Source organism: Miscanthus floridulus, chromosome 18 (genome assembly GCF_019320115.1).
Source record: "Miscanthus floridulus cultivar M001 chromosome 18, ASM1932011v1, whole genome shotgun sequence".
In the NCBI taxonomy this organism is placed as follows: domain Eukaryota; kingdom Viridiplantae; phylum Streptophyta; class Magnoliopsida; order Poales; family Poaceae; genus Miscanthus; species Miscanthus floridulus.
In genome coordinates, this window is record NC_089597.1 from 101,957,899 (window position 1) to 101,975,303 (window position 17,405).

The 17,405-nt window shown below is 46.6% G+C and overlaps 1 protein-coding gene and 1 pseudogene across 1 annotated transcript; one reads left to right on the forward strand and one right to left on the reverse strand.

The window, feature by feature from the left end:
- Positions 1-7,465: 7,465 nt before the first annotated feature.
- LOC136522542 (uncharacterized) lies at positions 7,466-12,426 on the forward strand (annotated as a pseudogene).
- A 2,485-nt stretch (positions 12,427-14,911) lies between these two features.
- LOC136519686 (cytochrome P450 93A3-like) lies at positions 14,912-16,784 on the reverse strand. Its single transcript, XM_066513064.1, has 2 exons — positions 15,837-16,784; positions 14,912-15,589 (listed from the first exon to the last, which is right to left on the reverse strand). Exons 1-2 carry the CDS (start codon positions 16,782-16,784, stop codon positions 14,912-14,914), a joined length of 1,626 nt encoding a protein of 541 aa, XP_066369161.1.
- Positions 16,785-17,405: the final 621 nt, after the last annotated feature.

Consider the following 17,405-nt stretch of genomic DNA (forward strand, 5'->3'; position numbering starts at 1 on the left):
CTTTTGGCTCCTTCTCTCTCTTCTTTTCTCTCTTTTTATATCATCATTTTTTTTCTCTTTTTTTTATATCTATCTCTCTTTTTTTTCTCTTTTTTTAAACAAGCCAGAGCTGACATCTGTCTCTTTTTGATGGCCTTTGGTGTGAATGGATCTTGAGACTCTTCTCCATCCTCCCCCACACTTGGACTTTTGGGTAAAAGTTAAGTGTACAATGTCGGGGTCTCCTCTTGAGTGTGTTCCATCACCAAAGGGTATCATGGCATTAGTTTGATGCAGTCATGTTCTCTAGCATCGTATGCCCCTTGTTCTTCTTAGTCTCAACCTGAAAGGGTTAGCAACCAAGAATACTCGAAGGTGCATACTAACTTGAAAACATGTTCTTGCTTTTATTGTTTAGAAAATTATTATTATTATTATTATTATTATTATTATTATTATTATTATTATTATTATTATTATTATATATTTATATTTTTTATATTTTTTATGATAATCCGGGGTATCTCCCGGTAGTGCTTAATTTATGGTCTTAAGCTTGACCGCAGGAACTTCATCTTGCAGCTATCAATGGTGGTATAGTTCCCAGCTTTACCACCAAACATCTTATCATTTAATGTTCAAGCTGCAAGGTTAGTACCACAATGCCACTACGGGATTTGCAATATTTATGATAAACAAATGCGTCCATAACCATCTTTCTAAAAAGTTTGTGAACGAGGATTAGAAGGAGGATGGGATCCTTGTAGGGGCACATGGTTTTTAGCAAAATGAACTCTGGAGATTCCAACAGTGAGCATGAAACATGAGGGGTCTCAAATGAGAAGCTTTCATGCTTGTCTATGGAGTTCATTTCCTTGGTTTCTAGAGTCGATGTTGTAGGAATGTCCATGGCACAGAAGTTTTCATGTAGGATCAATGTTGAATCTCGACCACTATCGAGTACAACATTTGGGTGGCCAGAGGGACAGGACTTGGGTTTGAGTGAGGGTGATGGTGGATGTTCTATTTCACAAGAATGTGAAACAAATAGGGAAATGAGTTTCCCCTCCTCAAACGGGTTATGGTTGAGTTGCTACTTCGCCTTTGGACTTTCGGGACAAGGGATAGGAGTAGCGAAAGAAGTTGTTCCTAACTTTTTATCAAGGCCCCCATGGGAAGGGTTTTCTTGGAAAAGATTGTCCAAGGGGTGGCCTATGAGAAGCTCAAACTCGAGGATGGCAAAGATATGCAAGTCTATGAAAACCTCGATTTTATCAATTATGACTGGCACGGCCCTGGCGATCCCACAACACTCAAAAAATAGTCCCAAATGACTTTTGAAGAGTTTATTGGTTGGGATTAGCGACATGTTACCCAAAAGGTTTTTCACTTGAAATTCTGACATGATACTAGTCCTGACTATGGGGTTGTGTAGGGCTTCTATGTTTGTTCCCCTTAATGAACAAGGCACGACTATGGAAGGTGAAAGAATCTGAATTGCTTTAGAAGAACATTTCACTTCCATTAACCATTCCTTTGATGGTTCCACTCTAGGTGAAACTTCCTTTGTGTGCTTTTCGTGCCATGATATATTCGAGGTATTGCCATAATCCTTGAATTTGGTAGGGAACTCTGAAGGATGAAGTACTCTTTTCTTCGATGTTCGTGGTTCGAGTGAGGGCTCATAAGTTGAATCTAATGATGGTATGGGTTTGGATTCGACTAATGAGGACTCCTCAATGCTCGACATGACTTTTGCCTGGAGGGTTCTAGTTTCCATGATGTGTCTTTTTAGAAAGTATTCAAGGAACTTCACTTGCTCCATCATAGGTTTATGTGTAAACTAACCTCTGGCGGTCATGTCTAGGCATAGGTCAGCATCTATGTCAAGACTGGAACAAAAGAGATGCAGCAATACGCCATCGGGTAAAGATAAGTCTAGGCTAGAACAAATTAACTTTGAAAACCTAGCCTAGGCTACACATATAGACTCCTTCTCATACTGCTCAAAGTGGAGGATTGCCCTTGGTAGAGAGCCGATATGGGACCTAGGGAAAACTGCAAGACAAAACTTGTCTTTAAGTTCATCCCAGTCCCCATTCGTACTTTCTACGACAAATGTGTACCATTGTTTCGCCTTCCCTGTGAGAGAGAAAGGAAACAATTTCCACCTTAGAGTTTTTTGTGTCATGCCCGAGATGCTCAGGCATGAACACACTTCCTCAAATTCTAGTAGGTGATGGCAAGGGTTTTCGTTATCATGCCCTAAGAAAGGTTGTACCCGAACCATAGCTTTTAAACTAGGATGGAGTTTACCGCTAGATGAAAGGTTTGATTTTGAAGCTGGCTCAGGGAACTCCCCCTTTGAAGCAGACAGATTGGAATTTGAAGTTGGCTTCATGATGAAAAGGATAAAACAAATATATTTTTTGTTTTTATAAAAGAAAAGATAAAGATACAGATACAAGGACGAACTAGGTTCGAAAGAAAATAGCAACCGTTCCCCGGCAACGGTGCCAAAAAGCTTGTTGGTATTTCTTAATGTTTACAGAAAGAATCCACAAGCGTACGGAATTACCGTTGTATATTTCACCCGGAAGTATTTAGGGTATCGTATTTCCACAGGGAACGGAGGTATCTCTTCTAGCTAATTCGTCCAAGGACAACACAAGGATAGATAATAAGGGTAGAGAAGGATTCCTATGGCTTAGGGTCTAAGGATAGATAGACTCTACTATCACTTGCTTACTTCGGGCATTGACTTATACCTAGTCTGCCAGGTACCTCCGGCCTGTAGCTCTATGCCGTACCTAGACATGGGGGATTACAAGGGATGGATAGGGCTTTCACCACCTACCACCTACCCCTCAATCGGAGGGTACGAGGCAAACGAAGATAACCTCTAGCCTAGACACCACGTCTACGCTAGCGACTACTACTCTAATGTTGATTAGGGTTGTTCCATCTTTATCAGGAGCCCTCTACCAGAGTATCCGCCATGGGGACGGATGACGAACCGACAAACAAGTAATAGTAAAGCCAAACTATGCAAAAGACTTTTATAACCAAAGGAACCATGAATACTTACTAAGATACCCGTTGAGGTACAAAGTGTGTATCCATCGAGGTACAAGCGGGGGAAGGTTACCAACAAGCCCGAAACTTCTTCCCTGAACTCTCCCTCACATCTCTCCCTACTTATTTTGCTAGAGCTAGCTAGGGCCTAAGTCCATGGAGTGGTGATGCTCTTGCTCTTGCTCTTGCTCTTGCTTTGCTCTTTCTCACTTGTGTGTTGTTGTTCCAAATGAGGAGGGAGCCTCCTTTTTATAGGTGGAGAGGAGGGAGTCTTTGGAAAATGCTCATCCCGTCATGGAAGGTACCAAACCGATCTCTAGGTACGTTAAACCTGGGTGTCACCCTATGAACCGTCATTGGAGAGGCGGTATGAACCAACCTGGCAAGGTTGGGCTCGAGGCAGGCCACCATGGGTGCGGCCGCACCATAGGTGGGCCACCTTGAGTTCAATTTCGTTGGGCTGCTTCGTGTGATCTTCTGGACTTGGCCCATGGCGGTGTTGCGTAGAGTTGAGTTGGTTTGGTTGGATTTTGGGCTTATTCTCTACTTGTTCTAGGCCCTGATTTGCTTGGTTGTGGCCCCCCTTCTCCTTTGGCTCATATCAGGTACTTGTATTGTTGTATTTCTTGTATACTTTAGGTATATTTCTTGTGTAATTTCGACATGTCCTTCTGCAAAAGATCAAACACCAAAACTTGTGGAAAGTGTTAGTTCTAAAGCCCTATTTCTAGGTTTGGTGTCTGTATGCTAGGATTTTATGCGAGCGTTGGTGGTTAAAAGTGTGAGTTAAGGACCGCCAACAATAGACAATTTCTATCAAAATATATTTATGTCTTGAAGTGTGAGACAAAGACTTATTTTGGAACGGAGTGAATTCATTATTAAACTAGGTTACAAACATTGGTGTAACATGATGTTGGGATTTGTTTATTTTTAAGCAAATATTTCTGTCAAGTTATGCAAATTTCTATGGTTTTCTTGGTTAATTACGTATCGATTGCCAATTTCTCACGCTATCCGTCGGCCATCATAAGTTTGATGCCTCTGAATTTTTAAGGTGCCTAAATAAAATTAGCCAATTTTGTCGACATGTTAAGATGATTGTGCCAAGAGAGAAGGAAATTGATTAACCCAGTAAAGACTAGCTAACATATGCCGGCAGTAATCGACTCATGCTTAAATATCAAATTTTTCTAGCATTAGCAATGCCTTAATAATTGTCAAATTTAATTGGATCAAGGAAATCAATCCACAAGAGCAATGGAATTATTTTGGCAACAAGGACCGATCAGTTCTGAGTATTTCGTGTTTTTTTTTGTTTGGCTTCGGTTCTAACCAAAGTAGCCAAACCTTTTTAGGAGCAGTTAAGGCCACAAAAAATGTGTAGATTCTAAAGAAAATTTGAGCAACACTTCCTTTATTTTAGATAATAATAATTGATAAGGGAACTATAACAATATAATAACACAAATACACAACAATTTAAATGTAAGACATCAGACATAAACGAAACATAATATTACAAAATGCAAATAAGTGAAGTACAATTCGTGTATTTCAGTTCTTTCAGTTAATTCGGTTAACCAAGAATATGAGCCTAAATAACCAAAGAAAGTTCGGTTCCTTCTTGTCTGGAACCAAACATGGAACTGATTTTTTATTGTAGTTATTTTGGATTTAATTTTTGTTCTTTTGGATCGTTTAAGTTTCGATTAATTCTATCGGGTCCTAAGAGGGGTCTTAGGTCTATGCTAATGGCTTGGTCACAGACTCACTGACATGTCTATTGCATGATCCCCTCGAGTATCGTGCCCTCGCCTGACGCGAGTCGCACCGACATTGCCTGTGCCGCCACACCGGCATCCCGTGGCGCTTGTGCGCTTGGCAAAAGAGTGGGTAGTGGGTACCATATGAGATGAAACGTTACATTTTTCTTGTTTATATGAGAGACGATGCATCGATGACTAGTGGAGCATCGTCTAGTTGTCTACAGTCCACAACTACTCCATTCATTTAAAAAAAATACAATTCCCACTTTCCAAAGAATCAAATTGTCAAACGATTTAAAGTTTAACTAAATCTATAAAAAATTACAAAGACTCATGACATTAAATATGTATCGTTAGATTTATTATGAAATATATTTTTATAATAAAATATTTGAAGACATAAATAAATATTGATTGTAATTTCGGTAAAGTTAGTCAAATTTAAAAAAATATTAACTAGTCCAAAGTTTTGTTTTTTTTTAGAAAGGGAGCGGTAGCTAGCTAGCCCGCCGCTCCCTTCTCTATCAGGCCACCAGGCTCACGGGGCGCACTCGCAGCGTGACGTGACAAAGGGCAGCAACACGCAGCGTGGAAAAGGAAACCGCAAGGCCGGCCAGCTCCGAGCCTCCGACATGTGAGTGCGAGAGGTGGGGGTGATGAGGTAATGGACCTTCTCTTCTCAGAAAAGTGACGAGGGGCCGAGGGGGCGACGGGCTGAGCTGGTTGATGAGAGGGCTGTTTGATCGGCTTATAAGCTGTATTTTTTTTAAGCTAATGGATAGTATTTTTCTCTCGCAACGAATCAGCTAACAATACTTTTAGCCATTGCTTATTAGCCAAGCGAACATGACAATGTCTGTAACGGAGACAAGGCTAGACAAAGAGATTCTCCCCTCTGCGACGGGCGAAAGCGATAGGTGGCTCGAGAAGAACGGCAAACGGCACCACACCAATCAGGTTACCTGAAGAACAATACGACTTCAATTGAGGACTGTGGTAAGTATTTTTCCAACATGTCGGTCCCGTTCGTCTTATCCCATATTCGGCTTGTTCGGCTTCTTTTTTCAGCCGGAACAATATTTTTCTCTCACAATAATTTAGCAGAACAGTGTTTTCAGCTAATTTCAGCCAAAATTCTGCCAGCCGAACGGGGCCGATATGGTCGTGCTCTTGCTTTTTATTTAAAAAAAAATGATATTAATCGAGACAAACCAAAAATAAATTCACCATTCTAATAAATTATATGTTGTTTGACTTTTATAAATACATAGTTCTACTAAACAAACAAATTTAAAAACTTTGTCTAAAAAACCGAAAACAACCAACTGGGAGGGGTACCATAATTAGTTTCATGGGTTGTCCATCCTCTAGACATGTTATTTTCACTCCGGTGTCAAGCACCCTCCTTTGTTTAAGATGAGACAAAAGTTTTTGAGCGATTAAGAAAATAAATAAATAAAATGATTAGAAAAAATTTGTTGGAGCTCTGTTTCCCCTTTAATAATTTCAATAAAAATAGAGAAATGTGATTATATATTTTTATTAACCCGGTGGAGTTTCTTTTCTCGGTGGTTGAGTTGCAAGCTTGTGCATGCTGCCGACTCAAGTGGTGTTTAAATCCAGGATTTAAAGTTTAGGGATGTCACATCGAATGTCACATGGAAGTGTTCGGATAGTAATAATAAAACAAATTACAGAAGAGCTCAGTAATCCGCGAGACGAATTTATTAAGCCTAATTAATCTGTCATTAGCACATGTTAATGTAGCACCATATTGTTAAATCGTGGACTAATTAGGCTTAAAAAATTATCTCGCAAATTAGTCGTAATCTGCGCAATTAGTTATTTTTAGTCTATATTTAATACTCCATGCATATATCCATCCAATATGATATGAAGTAAATTTTAGAGGTGAAACTAAATAAGGTCTCACATGGAATGGAAAGGCAGGCCAGATCACATGTAGGCTCACTCGTGCTGTGAGGCGCTAGCAAGTACTCAATCAATCCACAAAAGAATACAATTCTAGCATAGTGTTATTGTCTAGTATCTTAAGTTTGATTAATTATAGATAAAAAAGTATCAATATTTATAATATCAAATAAATATTATTAAATTAATTACGAATTGTATTTTCATAATAAATTATTTTAGAGCCGTAAATATGTGAATAGTATTCATTGCAAATTTGGTTAAACATAAATTACTTTTACCGGTACGCAGCCCCTAGTTGCATTTTTTTTCTGGAAGAAGGGAGTAGCAACCTGCAACGCTCACTCGTGCGCCTGTAGCAGCAGGCCAGCGGCAGAAGCCTGCAGGACTGCAGGTGCACCGTGCACGCTCGCCGAGTGAGCGGGCCCGGCCTTCTAGCTCGTGCCTCGTGTCGTGTTGAGGCATTCCGCGCGGTACGGCGTGTCTCACTGTCTCCGATGCCCGGCCGTCGTCATCGTCACGTACGTACGCCGCTTGATGCCCGTGGGCTCTAGAGACCACAGTCTCGGACGGGCGTCATATATACGCAGTGCCGGCGCGCCTAGTTAGTGGCGGTGGTGGTCACTGAGGGGGGCCGGGCCAGCGAGGTCGCGGGTTGTGTTGGAATGGCGGTGCCGCGGCCTGTGGCGTGGGCGGTGGTGGTGCTCGTGGCGGTGGCGGTGGCCGCAGTGGCGGTAGTGACGACGGCCAAGGAGTGCACCAACAGCCCGACGGAGCTGTCGTCGTCGCACACGGTGCGGGCGCAGCTCCAGGCGTCGTCGCCGGGCGCCAACGAGAGGTGGCGCGAGATGTTCCACGACCAGCAGGCCGAGTGGATGGACGACATGCTATTGCCGGCGCCGCCACGTGGAGGTCAGAGCGCCGGCGCCGCCACGGCGGCAGGGGATCCCGATCGAGAGGAGTTCGACTGGTGGGTGATGCTCTACCGGCAGCTGGGAGGCGCCCGTGGCGTCGTCGCCGCGCCGTTCCTGGAGGAGGTGTCCCTGCACCCTGCACGACGTGCGCCTCGACCCCGACGGCGACGACGCGGTGTACGGGCTCGCGCAGCGAAATAACCTCGAGTACCTGCTGCTGCTGGACCCTGACCGCCTCGTCTGGAGCTTCCGCTCCCAGGCGGGGCTGTCGGCGCCGGGAGAGCCCTACGGCGGCTGGGAGAGCCCCGGCCGCGAGCTCAGGGGCCACTTCGTCGGTACGTGCGTACGCGCTCCCTCTCTCTCTCCCGCCTCCCGCTGTACATCGGCCACGCATGCACATGCAGAGTTGCAGACTGTGAACCCGACACACTGAACCCGAGCGTGCACGCAGGGCACTACCTGAGCGCGACGGCCAAGATGTGGGCGAGCACGCACAACGCCACGCTCGCTGGCAAGATGGCGGCGGTGGTGGACGCGCTTCACGAGTGCCAGCGCGCCGCCGGAACGGGCTACCTCTCCGACTTCCCCGCCGAGTTCTTCGACCGGTTCGAGGCCATCGAGTTCGTCTGGGCTCCCTACTACACCATCCACAAGGCACGTCGCCGTCGATCAACCCCCGGAGTCCCGGACCACTCTGCAACTTTTTACCTTTGCACAGACACATGCATCGCCGGTCGTGCTGAGCAATACCTCATCTGCATGCTGCGCTTCCTGCAGATCATGCAGGGCCTCCTCGACCAGCACGTGGTGGCCGGCAACGGCAAGGCGCTGGGGATGGTGGTCGCCATGGCCGACTACTTCGCCGGCCGGGTCAGGAACGTCATCCAGAGGTACAGCATCGAGCGCCACTGGACGTCGCTCAACGACGAGACCGGAGGGATGAACGACGTGCTCTACCAGCTCTACACCATCGCGGTATACAGCCTTTCTTTCTTTGGTGTTCATTTCATTCATTCGTTTCCTGAATCCTGAGTGTGTATGGTAGCTGCTAAATGCTAATAGTGCGGTTCTCTTGAATATTTGCACAACACGATCAGAGGCATCTGGTGCTGGCCCATCTTTTCGACAAGCCATGCTTCCTGGGGTTGCTTGCAGTTCAGGTCTGAAACTCTGAAACTCTGAACCCCGACGGACTCAGTCCCTCCCCACCTGTCGGCCCTCCGCGTTTTGCTGATGCATTTTTTACTCCAATTTTGCCTAGATCTCATGTACGGAGTACACTAGTACTTAGTTAATAAACGCATCTACATCAGCTAAATTAACAGCACAGTACAATAAATTGTTCTCTCTATGATAATTATGGCATGAGGACACATTTCTGAATGTTCGATGATTCTTCCCCATCGTTTGCCTTTCAGGCTGACAGTCTTTCGGATTTCCACACCAACACACATATTCCGGTTGTCATAGGCGGGCAGATGAGATATGAAGTTACAGGTGATCCTCTTTACAAGTTAATAATCTAAATACTGCATAAATTTGCGTGGGGGTATAATTAATTTATTCAGATATGATAATATCCAAATCTAAAAAGAGCGCTATTTTCCTCCTGCTACCCAATAGCTGCCCATAACCTAACTCTTCATTCTTGAACAAGGAAATTGCGACATTCTTCATGGACACGGTGAATTCTTCTCACGCATATGCGACTGGCGGCACATCTGTCAATGAATTCTGGTAATACATCATAGTGGCTCAAGTTCATGGTTTTATTTCTCAAAAAAAAAAAGTTCATGGTTTTATTTATTTCAGACATGACATGTCTGAAATTCTGTTTGTAAATGGTTTTTGTCAGGTCCGATCCAAAGCGTTTAGCTGAAGCTCTGAACACTACAGAGACCGAGGAGTCCTGCACGACGTAAAACATGCTCAAGGTGGTCCACCTGTTCATCTCCACCAAAACTTCCAGTTTTTCATCTTTTTTTTTCTGAAAACTCTAGTACGCACATTTTTCATGTCTAGAGGCAACAAGTTACAATTTGCGAAACAAAACCTCGCAGGTTTCAGGCCATCTATTCAGATGGACAAAGGAGATCGCGTACGCAGACTACTACTCCGTACGGTTCACTCCAGGATCTCCGTATGGACAAAGGAGTATGAGCGAGCGCTGATCAACGGCGTGCTGAGCATCCAGCGAGGCAGAGATCCTGGAGTGATGATCTACATGCTGCCCCAGGGCCCGGGGATGTCAAAGGCAGTCAGCATCCATGGCTGGGGAACTCCGTACGGTTCATTCTGGTGTTGCTATTGTTATGAACGACGTATAGGAATATGAAGTAAAGAATCAAGCCACAGAAGAGACACACGATTTAACGTGAAAAACCCCTCCGATGTGAAGGGGAAAAACCACGGGCACCAGCCAGCAACAATCTCACTATCTCAAGAGTTTTGGGTTACACGCCTATGACGGCTTACAAGAGAATCAAGTCTCCACGAAACCCTAGCAAGGGTGTATATACCGTACCGTACCGCGGGGGGCTCCGCCCCCCGCACCCCCCGAGCACAGGGGCGAGACCTGATGAGCTGGCTTTTGACTCCGCTACGCTCTGGCCCAAGCCTCCGGCAACGGACCTCCGCTTCGCTCCGTCAAAAGCCCGCCCTATATCCTGGAGTGAATTTGGAACAACTCCAACAGCTATGGCACTGGTAACAAAGTGAAAATCCCAAGCTTTTGGACCTGGCAATGGGGACACGTATTGTTCTAGTTTCTGAATCCTGAGTTTTGTGTTTATTACGTGGATAGAATCCTTCTCCAAGTTGGGGGGTTCCATTTACTTCGAGGAGAAAGGTGAAACACCGGCGCTATATATTGTTCAGTTCATACCGAGCACCTTGGAGGACTGCAGGCCTTACTGTCACTCAGAAACTGATGCCCCTCAGCTCATCGGATCAGTATCTTCAGGTCTCATTCTCCATATCTGCAAAGGTAAGTCTGCATGAGGTGATTAGTGCATGGTACTGTATATGACTGGAAATTTTGATGGTCCTGGTCCTTCATAGGGCTAGCAAATAAGCATTTATTTAAGTCGGTTTGTTTACTGTCATGCAGACAAACTGTCACTTTGCAACGTTGAACGTGAGAATACCGTCTTGGACATCTCTGAACGGTGCAAAGGCGACTTTCAATGGCAAGAATCTGGAATTAGCACCTCCAGGTATGCCCATCAGCATGGAAGAAACAGAATAAAATTGAACAGATTTACTCAAATGCAGTTGCCTGATATTTTGTTTTCTTGTCAGTCAATTTTTACATAACATCACATGTATACTGTCCACAAACAGTTTGATGAACTTGAGAATACCAAACATGGACGATTGTTCTGACAAAAATCTTAATTTCTACCAGGGACTTTCCTCACTATCAGCAAGCAGTGGAGTAGTGGTGATCAGTTGTCACTCCAATTACCTATCCACCTAAGGACTGAAGCAATAAAAGGTCTAAAATCTCGAGTTCTGTTGATGATCAAATTACAAGTATTTTTCCCCATAAATATTTGTGTAAATTAAATTTTGTAATTATGAAGCACCCATTCTACGATAATTACTTAATTTTTTTTCACTCTTAACCATTGGAATCCTGACAATTGACAACACTGAATTGAAGTTTATTATAACTACGAAGAATAAGACTGAGTAGTGTAACTGAAACCTTCAGATGATCGGCCGGAGTACGCATCTATACAAGCAGTCCTGCTCGGGCCGTTCCTCCTCGCCGGCCTCACGACCGGAGATTGGGACGCCAAGACCGGCGCCGCCACCGCCGCGGCCTCCGACTGGATCACCCCCGTCCCTCCGGAGTCCAACTCCCAGCTGGTGACGCTCGCGCAAGAGTCCGGCGGCAAGGCTTTCGTCCTCTCCGCCGTGCACGGCTCCCTGACGATGCAGAAGCGGCCCAAAGACAGCCGCGACACCGACGCCGCCGTCCACGCGACGTTCAGACTCGTCCCGCAGGGAGGCGCCGGCGGCGGCGCCGCCGCGAACTCGACGGCCGCCTCGATGCTCGAGCCGTTGGACATGCCAGGGATGTTCGTCACGGACAAGCTCACGGTGTCCGCGGAGAAGAGCTCGGGCGCTCCCTTCAACGTCGTGCCGGGACTCGCCGGCGCGCCCGGCTCGGTGTCCCTGGAGCTCGGGGTCCAGGACGGGATGCTTCTTGGTCGCCGGCGGCCGCGGCCGCGGGAAGGTCCAGGTGGGCTGTATCGGTGGTGTCCAGAAGCACCGCGACGACGGCGCCTGGTTCCGGCGGGCAGCGAGCGTCGCGCGGGCCGAGCCGCTGCGGCGGTACCACCCGATGAGCTTTGCCGCCAGGGGGGGGCGAGGAGGAGCTTCCTGCTGGAGCCATTGTTCACCTTGATGAGGTCATGAGCTGAGATGTTGCTGCCTGTAATAAACCTCAAAAAGATGTTACAAGGTTTATTACTCATAATGCAGAAGCCACCACGTCTGATGCCCAATTCCACTTCAGCATTCGCTCACTTGTTTCAAATCGGGCGAACGGTGGGTCCAGCTCGTTCCGCGGCCGGTGGATGTGGTCAGTGACATGTGATTGGGGATGTTTTTTTTTTCGTTTTCCGTTTTTTTTTCTCTACCAGGTTGGTGCAACCGAATTTTTGTCTCCGTCCCTGTCCGAATTTTTCATATTCTTTTCATTTTTTATATTTTAATCCTTCTTTTATATATTTTTTATTTTTTTTCAGCGTTGACAAGTTGTATAGAATAACTTAAGTACACAAGTTGTGTTTGATAAGTTTTGTAAATAAGTTGTGTTCCATGTCTTATGTGTTTATAAGTTTTGGTATAAGTTATAAGTTAATTTGTTCCTTTGTTTTGTTCCTTTGTGTTTAATAACTTATGTGTTTTTAGTATTCTTTTTCATTTTATATTTTTTAATTCTTTTTTATATTTTTTCTTTTAAATTTCTTTTTGACAGCGTTGACAAGTTGTATAGATAACTTATATACACAAGTTGTATAGAATAACTTATCTACACAAGTTGTATAGAATAATTTTTTTTGTATATAAAGTTGTGTTTCATAAATTTTGTGTTTCCAAGTTTTGGTATAAGTCATAAGTTAATTCGTTCCTTTATGTTTAATAACTTTTGTGTTTTCAAGTTTTGGTATAAGTTATAAGTTAATTCGTTCTTTTACGTTTAATAATTTTTATACACAAGTTAATTAATTATAAGTTATGCGTATAACTTTATGTATTAAGTTATACGTATAAGTTATGTGCATAACTAAGTTATATGTATAAATGATGCGTGTGTCAAATGGAAACTGAGTGTGCAGCCGAGCGCGCGAAAATGAAAGAGAAACATACATGCGAGGTCAGCTGAAAAACAAAACCCGCGGAAATTATTTTTTCCTAAAGAGGATAGTCCTAGGAGCTGTCAGAGGACCGTTTGCTCGTTTCAAATATGGTGAGCGCTCGTCAATTAGTGACGCTGCGTCGATGCCATGTTATTATTACTAATGATGATGCAAGTATTTTTAGAAGTGCAGTAGATAAAATTAACATAGCTTAGAAAGTGAAAATATCATATCTCATAATAATATCAAAATATTTGAGTCGACCCATATTACCCATTCCATAAGCTGTAGACGAAATGGGTCAACCCATGACCGCCTTGGGGCCATAGGGCCGGGTCGACCCATTCCCGTCGATAGATGAGAGCAAATGCTCTGAAGGTCAGAACGTGCCAGGAAATTTTCAGGGGATAATATAAGATGACTGCATAAATTTATGTGCTGGTAGGACAATGGTAACGACAATTGGTGAATGCGAACTTTAGCACCATGTTAGTATGCTACCGTGCGAATCATTGCCAATGTAGTCTGTCTATAGGATGCCAATCTGTAAATAAAAACGATCACTTGCTTATATTTCCATCATTTATTTTTTGAAGAATCGAATGTTTGTTTGACGCTGCTGTCTGGTCTCGGGTCCTCAGTGTGGTTGATTCCGACTTTCTGAGCTTGAGGCCCCACACTCAGCAGTGAGCTTGAAGCAGTGGTAAATTGGGCCAAATGACGGGAAAACAGGGCAAGCTCTGAACATTTCTCGGCCGGTGAGATCCATTCTACTCTCGTGGCCATAGTTGGCCCGTTCTAGCCCAACATAGACCCATGACTGTTCCAACTACTTGAAAGAGAAACTTAGCGCTTCCGTGAGATTTCAGCGATGCAACAGGGATAATATATATATTTTTTAAGAAAAGATGCCCCCTGCTTTTATCAGCCTGTTCGGCTGGGATTATACGATCGTAAACGATCGTAAATTTTCAGCTAGAACAGTATTTTTCTCTTACACCAAACCAGCCAGCAGTACTTCTTCACGATCCAACAACAAACAACCCAGCCAAACGAACAGGCCGATTATATTTCAAAAAGCAAATCCAGTGCACAGCATAGGTTTGGCTTAGAGCCAGCAAATTCAGGCCTTATGGCCAGACTGAGACATGACAAACTGACTTTCAACATTACAACTCAAGGACACATGCTGAACCAAAGGAACACTTGTATCCAAAAGCTGAGCAGCCGATGGCGCCAACCCTGATGATGATATCACTGTATCCGTCTTCCATTGTAGTTGAGGCAGAGAGTTTGCGTGGATCTCCAAACGTCTTGCGAAGTCCTCCACTTGAGTTCTCATCTCCTGCTTGAACAGCGGGATCCATCGCCGCAACATTCTAACAATCTTCAACAACAGTTTCAACATACCTGTCCACCTTGCACCCTGAAAGAAAATTTCATTCCATAATTTCCAAATCGACCACAAGACCGACGAAGAAACCGTATTAGTTAACATATGTCTCTTATGAGCAAGCCAAAAATGTGCCACAGATTCAAAATCACTCCCTAAAACAAAACCCAGCAGCTCAGAGACTACTTTCCAAGTGTTGCTAGCAATACAACAATCAAAGAAAAGATGAGATATAGATTCATGCTCCACACAAAAGATACAAGAGGGGTCACTAATCCATTTGCAACAGGAATAGCATTTTATGATCAATAATACTTAATACATGGTGGCAGTTTTTTTTGCTCTGCAGCCGATGAACGGAGCAGCTGATGCACCAGAAACTTTGCTTACAGGTTAACAAGCGACGCGTAGTCGCGTAGTAGTTAATCGGGCTCAGCAGCTGACGGACGAACGCCACAGCCAGTCAGCCACCTTACATCACTCAGCCGCAGTTTCTTCCACGCCGTCAGCGGCGGCGGGAACCGGCAGCGGGTCGAGCCTGGCCTTGACGGTGCAGACGAGCGGGCGCTTCCGCGGGAGCGTGAGCCCTGGCCCCTCCTCCATGTCCACGGGCGCGCCACCCACGGGCGCCCACTCGAAGCACTGCAGCATGGCCGCCAGCGCCGCCTGCACCACGAGCATGGCCAGCGACGCGCCGGGGCATATCCGGCGCCCGGACCCGAACGGCAGCAGGTGGAAGTGCTGCCCGCGCACGTCCAGCCCCGCGCTCTCTCCTCCCCCTTGCTCCCCCTCCAAGAACCGCTCCGGCCGGAACACCAGCGGGTCCGGCGCCCAGCACGCCGGGTCGCGCCCGATAGCCCACACGTTCACGAACACCGTCGCGCCGGCCGGCACGTCGTAGCCGGACACCTTGCAGGGCTCCATGGACCGGCGCACCACCATCGGGCCCGTCGGGTGCAGCCGCAGCGTCTCCTTGGCGATCGCCTGCAGGTAGGGGAGCCGAGGGATGTCCGACTCGTCGGCCAGCCGGGACGCGCCCACCACGGCGTCCAGCTCCGCCTGCACCCGCCGGAGGACGGCCGGGTTGTTGATCAGCTCCGACAGCGCCCATTCCAATGTGATCGTCGTCGTGTCCGTGCCGGCCGCGAAGATGTCCTGCAAGATTTTATATATATGATATGATCCCCCGGCAAACAATTTCATCACCGAGTCAAACACTCAAACGGTGCAGAGATTTTATGAAATCGTAGCCGCCATTATTAGAAAACTAAAAGGAATTTTTTTTGTACTCCTTGTTTCCATCCATCAAGTACATGGTAGGAAATATTTTTGTTTGTTCGTCGCTTAACCCGATGCTTGATTAGATCTGCGCAACAATCTAGGAAAAAAACGATGGACGTACCAGCATGAAGGCCTTGATGTTATCTCTGGTGAGCTGAATCTCGGCGGCTTCGTCCTCGTGCATGTCAAAGAGCATGTCAAGCAGGTCCTTTTTGTCCCCCTCGCCGGCGCCGTCCGCCGCCTCCTTCCGCCGCCGCTGCCTCTCGGCATCCCTCGCCGTCAGTATCCGCTCCATCATGGCGTCGAACTTGCGGTGCACCGCGTCGATGCGCTTGCCCAGGCCCTGCACGTCCCAATGCTTGAACACGCCGATGTAGTCCTGCAGGTTGAACACGCCCGTGATCTCGGCGGTCTCGGCGACAACGGTCCTCATCTCCTCGGTGGCGCTGTCGTCGCCGGTCCACCGCCGGCTCATGACCATCCGCGAGATGACGTCGCCCGTGACGCCCATGAGCACGGCGTCCACGTCGACGGGCGCGCCGTCGGCCGCGCTGCGGGACAGGGAGCCCACGAGGCGGGACACCTCCTCGCGGCGGACGTGGCGGAGCCGGTCCAGCGTGCGGCCGGCCAGGAGCTCGTGCACGCACGCGCGCTTCATGAAGCGCCAGTAGGGCCCGTAGGGCGAGAAGGAGAAGTCCTGCCCGCCGTAAGTCAGGCGGTGCACCGCCGTGGGCTTGGGGCGGTCCAGGAACGCCGCCTCGTGGGTCTTGAGCACCTCGCGGGCGGCGTCCGGGGAGCAGGCGGCGATGGCCGGCACGGAGCCGAGGCGGAGGTACAGGAGCGGGCCGTGGCGGGCCGCCAGCCGGTGCAGCGCCTGGTGCGGGAGCGGGGCCAGGAGGTGGAGGTGGCCCAGGACGGGCAGCGCGAACGGGCTCGGAGGGAGGCGAAGCCCGCTGCTGCCGCTGCCGCGGCGGCGCAGCACGTACAGAACGGTGAGGCCGGCAACGAGGAGGAGAATGGGGAGGGCTGTGGGGTTGGTGATGAGCTCTCGTGCCGTGGCCACTTCCATGGTGACTTCCTCTGCCTGCCAAGAGCTGAATAGTGAGCTCTAGCTGCTGCTTCTCTTGCTTATCAGATCACTCTCTACTCCCTGGTTTATATATACTCCTATATGCTAATGTTACTTAGATACCTGTGGATATATAATAATGTGAAGTTTTACTACTAATTCAATGTGTTATAGACAATTGGTTGCATGTTGGCAGTAGATGCCTTGACCTGCACCCCCAGAACCAACAAGCACACAGGGCAGATGCCTTGCATGTGGGACCAATTTCGATGAAGATTTGAATATATGGGAGATCTCAATGGATCCAAATAACTGAAGTCTAAACTAAATTCTAAGATATCCTGATAGTTGTCAAATTCATGATCCTATCATATGATTTTACATCAGACATGACCTAATAATCATATATAGTGGAAAGATTCAACGGAGAGTGATAGACGATACTAATACTACTACTAGCATACAATAATGCAATCACTTTTACTAATAGGCAGCAACTTGCGAGGCATCTGTCCTTACATACATGGATTAAAGCTTTGCGTTAACATTTTGACCGGGTAATATAATGCAAACACTTCTGCTCCGGCACCGGCACGCATCATCATCGTCTTGTTTTATAGC

What these genes read in the sequence shown, in the direction of transcription:
- LOC136519686 (XM_066513064.1), bottom strand. Translation starts at nt 16,784, where the DNA reads ATGGAAGTGGCCACGGCACGAGAGCTCATCACCAACCCCACAGCCCTC. An exon ending in ACATCAAGGCCTTCATGCTG is followed by an intron (nt 15,590 to 15,836) that starts GTACGTCCATCG and finishes AAAATCTTGCAG; the next exon opens with GACATCTTCGCGGCCGGCAC.